Source organism: Camelina sativa, chromosome 11, assembly GCF_030686135.1.
Source record: "Camelina sativa cultivar CO46 ecotype springtype chromosome 11, ASM3068613v1".
NCBI lineage: Eukaryota > Viridiplantae > Streptophyta > Magnoliopsida > Brassicales > Brassicaceae > Camelina > Camelina sativa.
The window spans coordinates 31016437-31027698 of record NC_141890.1 but is presented as its reverse complement, the minus strand read 5'-3'; the positions used below and the strand labels follow the sequence as shown (position 1 = coordinate 31027698).

The 11262-nt window shown below is 33.8% G+C and overlaps 2 protein-coding genes across 2 annotated transcripts; both read right to left on the bottom strand.

Annotated features, from left to right (window-relative positions):
* Positions 1–5698: 5698 nt before the first annotated feature.
* Positions 5699–7230, bottom strand: LOC104724531 (uncharacterized). Its single transcript, XM_010443028.3, has 3 exons — positions 6922–7230; positions 6276–6408; positions 5699–6161 (listed from the first exon to the last, which is right to left on the bottom strand). Exons 1-3 carry the CDS (start codon positions 7083–7085, stop codon positions 6105–6107), a joined length of 354 nt encoding a protein of 117 aa, XP_010441330.1. The 5' UTR covers positions 7086–7230; the 3' UTR covers positions 5699–6104.
* Positions 7231–7284: 54 nt separating this feature from the next.
* On the bottom strand, positions 7285–10016 carry LOC104724530 (uncharacterized protein At5g41620-like). The gene is made up of 3 exons (XM_010443026.3): positions 9477–10016; positions 8920–9045; positions 7285–8832 (listed from the first exon to the last, which is right to left on the bottom strand). Exons 1-3 carry the CDS (start codon positions 9831–9833, stop codon positions 7441–7443), a joined length of 1875 nt encoding a protein of 624 aa, XP_010441328.1. The 5' UTR covers positions 9834–10016; the 3' UTR covers positions 7285–7440.
* Between the last annotated feature and the right edge of the window lie 1246 nt (positions 10017–11262).

The window sequence follows — 11262 nt, the reverse complement described above, 5'->3', positions numbered from 1 at the left end:
TTTTTTTTCTTTCCCTCTAATGTTTTATATCACAAAAAGCAATAAGTATCTATCGCGAAATGATTTTTTTCCAGTGTTAACATGTTAGAAAGAACAAACAAAATCTGATGTTACGGTGTACATTTGTTAATTTAGTTGATCGATTCATGTGTGTGAATCTGTGATACGTTTGTTTAACAACTAAAGTCTAAAGATTCTGAAAATATGATACACTGTGAAAATTATACTTAGCTCAACTCGAACATTGACAGATGCAGAAAATTTAACTAACCTTATTGTTTAGGAAGCTGCATGTTCTAGACAAACGACTGCTCAATTTGGAACATCAAAGTACAAGTTTATATGCTAAAATATTACTATAATTAATTAAGATAAAGATGCATCTTCCCAAGTTGGTCATTTACATAATAATACTTTATGTCATCATATTCTCTCTTTACATAAGCATATAACATATATAGTCATATTATATGCATCGGTAGATATATATTTTTATTGCTTTAATTTATGTGTACATATATTACACATAACATAAGCCTAATAATAGAGAAAAGGCTATGAAAGAAAGGCTATGTGTGACCAAGATTTTGTAGGTGCATATCTTGAATCTTTGAACTTCATAAGAAGCAATACAAGTACAAATTTAAATCTTTTATAAGATTTTTAAGTTACTATATATGGTTTTATATTTACTTCAAACTATGAATATTATAAAATATAATTTATTAATTTAAATGCATAACCTTCTATAAACTTGACAATATTATGTATACTATAATAAGATACTAAATTAAAATATTTCTTATCAACTTCAATTATCTTTTCAAGTAAGTAGAGGCATGTGTATTTCACAAACAAAATTCTTAATGATTTATTGTACAAGATCTCACAAATAAGCATTCAATAATTAATCCTTTGGACTGAACAAAAAATTACTCTTTAAAAAGTTATAAATTACTTGTATTACCTATTTATTATATAGATTAAGAATATTTGTCCTTATAATGGATTTTTTGTTTGTCTTCTCAACCGTAGAAGCAACAGGCAGAATATCCACGTGTTCTTTGTAGACTAAATTAAGATCCCTTTTTTTTTTTTTTTTTTTTAAAACAATATTCTTATGTACTTTTTTTTTTCTAAGAAAAAGCAAGTTTCCCGGGAACAAGGTCCGGCCGCTCGAGTGTAAAGCAGACAATTATAATGAAACATAAAGCAAATTTCTAAATTTTAATTGATTACATAAAAGAAGAAATTTTTTTAAAAAAAAATTCAGCATATTGAAGGAGTAGTCATGTTTGTTTGATGTGTTACGGTTGGTACAAGTTTTTTTAACACCAAGACTTGCCTCAAATTTTGGGACCTATATATATATATATATATATATATATATATAGCAAGAAAAAGAAAAAAGACTTTTTATATTGGTAAATGAAATTTAAGCACCGGTTTGTGAAATATTAGACATGATTTACATTTTTTCCTAACCGATCAGAAAACAGTTCTGAAGTACATATTTTACCAATATACCAAATGAATTTCTGACAATTGGGATCTTAAATTTGATAGTAAAAATATATATCTTGATGGTTATGAGGCTTTCTAATATATATGATCTATCTTGATTATCAAATTTTTGGGTCTTTTTGTTTTCTTGTTTTTTTAGAACTCTTCTAGTTACACTAAGCAATTAATATCGTAAAGATTTCATAAATTAAGTAATAGTACTAAAGAAAATTGAAATCTTTATAAATGAAAAAAAAAACTAAGAATCAAACAAAAACGTGGTGAAAATAATAACCACCCACTTATTAGTAAACATATATATATATATATATATATATATATATTCGAATTGTTAGTGCAACAACAACAAAAAATGCATATAACATTGTGGGTTTTGCCGGTTTATGGTACACCTTTGTTTTTGCTATAAAAAGCCAATACTCCTTCATTTTCTTTAGACATCTCTTATTCTCTCATCATCTCTCTTCTCTTCCTTCTCTTCCCTCTCTTCTTCTCACTTTTTCACATAAACTCTTTCTTATATTAATTCATATGGTGCCTCAAAGAAATCTATGGCCATCTAGGGTTATCTTGAAGATTAGAGTTTATTCTAGCACACACATAGTGGAACAGCGTTGCATCATGAGTCCAAACATGGGCTATCTAACTAACTGTATTTTGTGTTGTTATATATGCTATATAATATAGTGTATTCATATTCCTGATGTGCTTTGTATATATGCATCTAGTAATAGAGTTGTTATCATGTTTATAAATGTTGAATTGGTGGAGGAAGAGAGCTTTCTTCGGTCCACTCATGGAGTAATATGTGAGATTTAATTGACTCTCGACTCATTCATCCAAATACCATATGAATGAATATGCCCGCATATGGTAAATGAATTAATGATGCGAGAGACAAATTGAGTCTTCACTTCTCTATGCTTGGACTGAAGGGAGCTCCCTATTTTTACTTTTCTATATGTAGTACCACATTTCATCTAGATGTATACAAGCATTGATTTTTTGTGTGTAACTAATGATCAAGTTTAACGTTGATATGATATATAAGTAAGTACCTGACACTCGACTTATATGAGTGCTTCTGGTGTTGTTTTGCAGGATGCAGCTGTGGACCTCCATGAACATTTTCGAGTCCAATCTATGAAGATTATAGTACCTTTCTCTTTGAAATGAGTTGGCATCTAATGAAATAAAGTTTAACTACAAAAAGCAATAACAATATTTGTAGATAAGGTTTTACTAATTCATCACCAAATGTATTTTTTCTTCTTCTTTGCATTTCATGTAAGGTATTATGTAAACAGCTTTCGCTCAATGAAAGGTGACTTACTTGTAACTAGTTGTTACAATATTACTAAACGCAACTGCAAGTTCAGAAATTGATCTCTAGCTTTCGATCCATACAATCAGAATATAAGAAAACCAATTTAAAAAGTTGATTTATGAAATGTTCAAAAACAATCGCTTTACATGTGTTTGAATAATTAGGGTTTTGACAATAAAACCCTAAGATGGGCTGTAAAGTATCAATTCAGACGACATGGAGAGAGAGAGAAAGAGATCTCAGTGTTCAACGACAACATCACCTCGGGTCTTGATCTCTTTTCACTGCAACAAGTTCCTAGATATGTCTTCTTCATGGTTGGAAATAAAAACCCTTTAATGACTAAACTACCCTCATGATAGGGTATCCTCTAGAGGGCAAAATCGTATTAAGATCGAAGTTTGACGAGTGTCAACATCATCATCATGCATTGATCTACATTTCGTTCACATATATATTTTCCATTGTACTAATTTACAACTTGAAATTTGAATTTTTTTTGTGAAAAAGAATCATTCTTCAAATCGGGGGTTACTGAGCGTAATCTTCACATAATCAAAAACTATCATTTTTATCTAGGTTTATAATAATCCATGGAGCATGACTAAATATATGTTTGAGATTCTAGTAATGATGCCACACATCTCCACCCAATAGAAAGAAGAAAAAAAAAAGAATTTTAACTAATTGAAGTTAAAATAATTTATATGTATGTGTAGACATAGTTAAGAATAAGATACCAATTTTTAATATTAATTAATAAGTATCAAAATTATGCTATTTTAAAGCATACAATTGTATGCCAAATATAGGTGACAATCTTTTTCCAATCCACTTTATAATATTGTGGTGTATATGTTTTTTTTCTTTATTGTTTTACTCATTGTTCTTTCTACATGTGTGGATTTATGGGTTTTGACATGTGGCATAGTCCTATGAGAAGTGACCTTGACAGACATGTATACATACTGTAGATATGTATAGAGTATGAAACTTAATTACTAAATGGTTTGGTTTGATTGAAGAAGCTAGCGCATGTGTTAGATTAGTTATGATGGAATTTCCAACCTATGCTTAGATATTGTGTGTGAAATGTCTAAATTTGACAGCTATTCTACAATATGTCAGCTGAAGGCCTGAAGCGTCTTAACATCTTTTTAAACTATAATTAATGACTGCTAAAAACCTGAATCCAATCTTAACAAAAACGGTTAAGGAAAAAACAAGTAAAAATACGCATACGATTCGTAAGTCATCTTTAATATATATACAGAAATATGTTTTTAGGTTTTGCTACTACGTACCTTCTATTGTTTTATTATAGGAATATACTTTTTCAGAGTAGCTAATAGATTGAATTCCACGACTCAAAAACTCTATCTTATATAGTACTATATAGTAAGAGTATGTAGAGCATCGTAATTAGATCCAAACACACCCCTAAATTATTAAAATAAATGTGCTTTGTAGATAGTTTTATACTTACAAATTTAGGGATTAGAAGAATACACCATTTCACAAACATGATGAGACAGAGAATATTTTTGGTGGATTATGGCATTTGACTTTAATCCCATTGGCACACTAAAAAGAGACAATATGGTGATGAAGGAGAATTAAGAATGCAGGTCTCATTATATTATAGGAGGTTTATACACATATTTTATATGCAATACACAATTAACATTTATATGTCTCTGTGTATGTGTATGTGAGAGATGGTGTGTGTGACATCACACAATCTCTCTTACAAACGACAATATATAAAGTGTGATGAAAAGCAACACCTGAGAATGTGCAATTATTATAATTGCTTAGTTGGGTACAGTTGACAGATCTTTTTGAGTATTTTTTCGTCTTTAATTATTCTAAGATAATTGTCACTAAGTTTCTATTCTCCAAAACATAAGTATTCACAAACCATGTGTGCCCCTTAACTTTATACAGTAGAGGAACTATATGAAGTATTTTTTTTTATTGTGAATTAGTAACTCCATACTTTTGGTCAGAACTTGCTATTCTTAAAACTGGTTTGAACGTTGAATAGTTGTGACTGTTAAAATATAATTTAGGATTTGTATAACTTATCTTATATGAATCTTCTAGCTAGCTAGCTAGTACCATTTATTTGTGATGATTTTGTATAACTTATCCATAGAAGTCGTTAAGTAATACAATTGACTGTCTAGAAACACATTCCATGAGAGCAAATACATGTATAAAATATACTCTCGATCGAAAACCAGTCATATCAGTGGATGCAGACTACTAATGGATGCAGTCTCTAGTACTTATCACTTTGATCAGAGTCTAGGCCACGTAATGACTCTCTTACTACTAGACTCTAGATACCTTAGAAGGTGTTAAGATGTATTACCAAAAGTACACGATTTGATCACCTAGTATTTTGTCATATTTGACAAGGGTGATTCGATTCTTGCATTGCACGTTGTGAAGGGTAAAAAATGTTAAAATTACAAAAATATCTAAATAAGTAAATTAAAGCTCAAGATGAAAGTGCATTGGTAATGTCCAACATTTAGGATTCGGTGCGTAATTTTTGTTCTATTTGTTTGTAACCAACTACAAACATAATGGTCCCCCAAACTTATCATAAATCTAGAGAAGATCTTTGAAATAATCAACCCACTTCATACAAATTTAAATCAGAAAAGAAAACCATGGCGGGCGGCATGGGCTAAAGTAGCAATGCTCCAAACCTCGAGGGCAGTTTTGTAAAATGCTGACCTAACAACATTTGTCAACCCTTCAACAACTACAAAAGCACTAAATAAAAACTCCCATTAAGTCCACTTCAATGGATCTTGTCAATTTCAAAGCATTGTGTAGAAGAAATGAATCCGTCACTTTCAGGATATTATTATATACAATGAAGGGAACATTGACTTGAGAAGAAAAGTTTCCTAAAGAAACAATATGAAGAGCAAGTTAAACATGAACCAATATAAACTTATCTCCTCCACAACGAAAAAGTTGAGTAGCATGTAAAAGTTACCTATTTATCTATCTGGTCCTTTGGTATCGTCATTTAAGCCTTATCAGAATCATAATTTCCCTAAGATGTGTTTAGGATCCCCAAGTTTATGGTACAATCTTTTACTCAATAAACTTCCTAGTCGCGTCCTATAAACTAAGTGCGGGACATGCGGTTGGTCTCTTGGGCCTCAAAGTTTCACCTTTTTCAACTTCTCTAATAGTGGCTTCCTTTCAGGCTTCAAATCCGATTATATGCCTACGCAGCCTCATAAAGGCCTAACATGTAACCATCGGGGCATCTCATGGCCGCAACCTAGTTGATCAAAAAAAAAAACAACCGCAAAGATACTTCACCATGTTCCATTTAAGAAAGCGATCGAGTCACAGATGAAACTTGAACATCTTCAGAAGAAACTAAACTTGTTACCTTTCCATGAATCTCATACTTGATAGTGCCATCTAATTCTGCTCCTAAGGCCATAAGTTTGTTCACTGTTGTATTGATGTCCGTAACCGTGAATGACAGAAGCGATGAGTATCCCTTCTCCGCAATATGATCACTGCGTAAAAAAAGAAAAGTCTTTGAGAACCACAAGACTCTAAGGAGCAGAACAAACAACAGATATATCACAAAGAGTCAAACCCATAAGAGATGAAGAGTGTTAAGTATATAGATGGAGAAGGAAAGCTCTTATCCGCTTAAAACAGAGTACCATTTTCAATATTCAATCATATATTCTCGGAATACAAAGGTGAAAAGACCAACGGGGATGATGAAAACTAGAGCTTTATGAAAGTAACAGAGATCAACAATTCAAAAGCATCAAACTTGTTCTTCATCAAACCAATAACAAATGAGTTTTCTCTTACAACAAAAATTATTTATATTTGCAATCAAACTATAGTGAATTGACTTGAAGAAACATAACAAAAGGTTGCAGCTTCATCAGATGAAACATTTTAAGAAGGAAAATAAACTTTTAGACGAATAAACTCAGAAAAGTTATCACTGAGGCAAATGATCAAACAGTTTGTGTGCATTAACGATAATGTAACAAAAAAGAAATAAAAACCTAGGAGATTGCATAAGGGCTAGCTTGAGAGGACCAGAATCGAGCTCAGCCCAGCGTAAGGTGACGACATTGACGGAGAAGTCGAGACCTTGCGCGTAGAATCGAGCAGCTTTTGGTACGTCTCTGTGAAGCTGCAGGATCCACCTTAACGACGCCGTCGCCATCTCCCTCCTCTCTAACAAAAGACGACGAAAGAGAGAATGTGAAATAAAACACCTTCAAAACAGTTACCCACTAGGCCCAATACACATTATTGGGCCTCTCTGAGCCTCAGTTTTAAACGCTGCCGTTTTGGTGTCGCGCTCTGCACTAGACCAACAGAAAAAAAAACAGAGTTCACTTAGCTTACTTACTCACAATCTATGTTAACTCAAAATCTAATCATCCAAAAATTTGCAATCGATATACAAATCTGTAGATGCGTTCGATTTACATTAGAAAATGAATACGAAAGTCAAGTATGTATCCAACAAGAAACTCTCGTTTTTGTGCGTTTTCAACCGAACCACTCTTTATGGGTTAGCCTTTGAATAGCCGAAGACGCGACTTTGAACTCTTTGCTAGCTTAGTTTTCAAAGTACTATACTTTACTCCATGAGCTGCCGCATTATCCGACGAGCCAAGAAGATCAGGTGCGACGGTTCTTGAAATCCATTGTCGAATAGGACTAGCTTGTCTTCGAGAAGATGGGAAATTGCAAGACGCTTCATCGATTTCACGAGTTTCAGACAATAACCTTCTGTGTGTTCGAATCATTTCCCCCATTACATCGTTCTTGTTCGTAGTAGCACACTGATCAATCTCATCTTCTGGTTTCTTAACGTTATTGCTGTTCTCAGGCTTCACATCTTCTTCTTCGTCTTCAATAGCTCGGGAGGTTTTCTTCTTTCCGTTACTCGATATTGCCCACGCCATTTGATCCTCGAAGTTAACTTGGAAACTCGAAGGGCTTCCGGTTTTGCCTTTCGGCTTTTCATCAATCGAACCGTCTTTGTTAAGTTGGTTAGGTTTCACAGTTTCGTCTCCGTGGGACAGAACAGGTTTCTTGAGCTCAAAGCAATTCGAATCGCTTCCTGCTGAGTCTTCTTCACAGTCTACATCCCGTGGTGGTGCACTCAAGGTGTTGAACGGGACAGATTCAAGTGAGTTCCGGCGGTTTCTCGGTACTTCATTCCGCTTCTCCTGAAGAAACGTCTCGATCTCAACCTCAAGCTTATCAAGCACTGATCTGTTGTTACCATTCAATGTATCTCCACCTTCTAATCTCATCTGCGTCCTTTCGTCAAGCCAAGATTCAGCAATATGAAGAACCAGTTGATCTCCTCCAGCTCGACCCGCCCAATCTTTATCAAGACTCTTCTTCTTTAAACCGTGAATCTCCTCTTCGTAACTCTTGATCCCTTTGGCGAACTCATCGCAGAGTAGCTCCATCATCTTATTTGATTTAGCCCCTCTCTCTAGCTCCTTGACACAGTTAGACAACGAAGACTTCACTTCCGAGAGCTCACGTGCCAGTTTCCTATGCAAACTCTCAGAACGTTTCCTAAGTTTCCTCTCATCTTCTAACTCTTTCCTCATAGACTGAACCGCAGAGCTTATCCGCTCAACTTCCTTATTCTTCCTCGACATTTTTTCTTCAGCTAGTTGCTTCACCACACCGTCTAGCTCGTGTCTATCCGCTTGCTGGTACCTTAGAAGCTCCTTGATTCGAAGACGTGAATGAGCCAGCTCGGTTTTCAAAGCTTTTATCAAGGAAATATTTGAGACATGCTGCTCCTCGAGGCTCCAAATACGGTTCAATACTTTAAGAAGTTCAGTTGATGTCTTGAGATTGTAGTGAGGTTCTCTAGACAGTCTTCCTCTGAACTCCAATGAACTACTTGGAGTTACCGCTTTGTTGTATGTCGTAACCTGCAAAACCGTAATCCATATGTTTGAATACAAATCTCCAATGATGCATCTGATGGATTCCTTAAGTTGAAAAACAATGGTTTAAACCTCAAGAGAGCTTCCGTAACTAGCAGGAGATACAGGCTGAAGAGCATGATTGTTACGGTCGATAGATTGATGATGCTTTATCAACATTTGACCAATCTGCCTCCTTAGACTTCCAGCACTATCTGGCTGAGATAATAATGTAGAAGGACCATATCAGATATTGAAAGAACTCTAAAACTAAATTAGATCAGATAAAGAACCATAACCTCTAACTAAAACACCAGCATCAATCAAATTGTCTTAAGATTCAAGTAAAACAGAATCACTCTCGTCACGCCTTCGAATTTGAAACCTTGTGAGACTTATAACAAAAGATGTAACCTTTTTCACAGTGAATCCAAATACTAATCACTTGCTGCAGTAAGAACAGAGTAAATCTTGACTAAACCAGAACACACAAAAAAAATCATCAAAATTCACACAAATCATCACGACCCAAGTTTCAAAATCCAAACTTTAACACTACCCATAATCCTAAACCAACTAATTCAAACGAATCAACCAAAAAAAACCAACCTAGAGAAAAAGGGTTAAATCCTAGAGAGAGAAAGAGAAACCTGATGATCAGGAGAAGGATCTCGAAGATATTGAGAGAGGTCAAGACCATTCTCCTTAACCACCGCCTTGCCGTGACGTTGTCGACGGTTATTACTAGCTCCGGCGAAACCATTAGCGCCGCGGTGCATTATATCAGAAGAAGCAGAGGAGTGGTAGTGATGAAACTCCCAGAAAGCAGCAGCGAGCTTTCTAGAGGAGGAAACAGCAAGGGTTGAGTTAGGGACGAAGCTAACGTGCACTGGAGTTGATGAAGATGGATTAATTCGATGATTATGATTCTTTAACTTTTCCACCAATCTTTCCACTTTCTGTCTCTCTTCTACTTCTTCTCCTCCTCCTCTCACTTTACTTTCCATCAAAAAGACTAAGTAATAATAAAGTTTCCACCTTTTTCCACCTTTTTCTCTTTAATTTCAATCAAAAGGTTCCCATAAATTTCTCAAAGTTGTCTTTTGAATTTTGTTTCACCTGTAAATTTTTGAACGTTGGATACTTTTTTTTTGATGTGGGGTTTCAGGATTATTTTGTTTTCTTTTGGTTCCTATTTAAAAGGATTTCTCTCTATATATCTTCAAATGGCTACAATCAGTTTCTTTGAGTAAAACATCACTATCACACTATTAATTGCACTTTACCAGCTTGAAATTAATTATTTTTTAAAGAGAGAACATTCACCTTTCTCTATTCTCGGGGATGCTGTAATATATCGACAGTACCGTAACTTGGTACTTTTCTTTGGCTTTGTGTGTTGGCATTTTCCTCGTTCTTTGTATATCCGAGAAGTGAGAATTGGCTTCCTCCATTCAAGTTCCAAGATGTGTGTTGCTTCCTTTGTGTGTGTGTGTGGGTGTGGCTGTGTCAAAGACACTAGCTATCCCAGAAGTTCGATCATTTAACTAAGCAAAAGGCAAAGAGGCACACGTTTCTAACGTAAGAATTTTTTTCACTCAAATATTTTGTGGTTGATCTATGAAGTGAACAAAGCAAATTGTTCCACGAGGACCACGTCACACTTGCGAAATAAATAGTTTTGCCCATTAACAGAGACTGAAACTAAACGTTTTTGTCTGATCAGTTTGGTTAGCTCTAACATACTCATACAGTTTATGCTCAAGTTCTCATTTAACAGCATAAGTTCCAACCACTTTTATTCCAACAGCTAAATATGTTCCACCACCCTTCAATGCGAAGGAGTTTTTTCCAAGTGAACATGCAAGTTTCAAAATCTATCTTTAACATTTTTTTAGTACATTTTTGTATCATCCTCTCTTATCTTTGTATTCAAACAAGTCACAACTAAATTCTCTATAATCATTACAACCAAATACAATGATTTTCTTATTTGATAATATTAATTTCCTAAAATCTATCTACCTAATTTAAAGCAATATATTAGATTAAATTATAATTCTCCTTTCACTTTTATTTAATCTTATATTTAATTATTTAAATTATTATTTAATACATAAAGTTAATAAAATTTTAGATTTTTTTCCAGCATATGATGTGATTTGAATTTTTATAAACGGATATATATTTTAAAAATTGTTTTAGGATTTTTGTAACCAAACAAGTATATTCGGATATTGATTATTTTACATTTGAGTTATTTTAATATATAATGAATATCTATCTTAACCTTTTTGAAGTACATTTTTGTGTCATCCTCTATATGTTATCCGGATTTCCACAAAATACCCTTAGGTTTAGACAATTAATCAAAGCTTATTAAGGTTATTTGTGTGATCCTAAATGTCGGGTTGGTTTTAATTCTCAAATCAAAAT

Excerpts from the sequence above, each read along its gene's own strand:
- LOC104724531 (XM_010443028.3), bottom strand. The coding sequence starts at position 7,085 with ATGGCGACGGCGTCGTTAAGGTGGATCCTGCAGCTTCACAGAGACGTA. Across the intron at positions 6,409-6,921 it reads GCCCTTATGCAATCTCCTAG|TGATCATATTGCGGAGAAGG; the intron begins GTTTTTATTTCT and ends TTTTTTACGCAG. Across the intron at positions 6,162-6,275 it reads AGTATGAGATTCATGGAAAG|GTTGCGGCCATGAGATGCCC; the intron begins GTAACAAGTTTA and ends TTGATCAACTAG.
- LOC104724530 (XM_010443026.3), bottom strand. The coding sequence starts at position 9,833 with ATGGAAAGTAAAGTGAGAGGAGGAGGAGAAGAAGTAGAAGAGAGACAG. Across the intron at positions 9,046-9,476 it reads ATCCTTCTCCTGATCATCAG|CCAGATAGTGCTGGAAGTCT; the intron begins GTTTCTCTTTCT and ends TTATTATCTCAG. Across the intron at positions 8,833-8,919 it reads GTTACGGAAGCTCTCTTGAG|GTTACGACATACAACAAAGC; the intron begins GTTTAAACCATT and ends ACGGTTTTGCAG.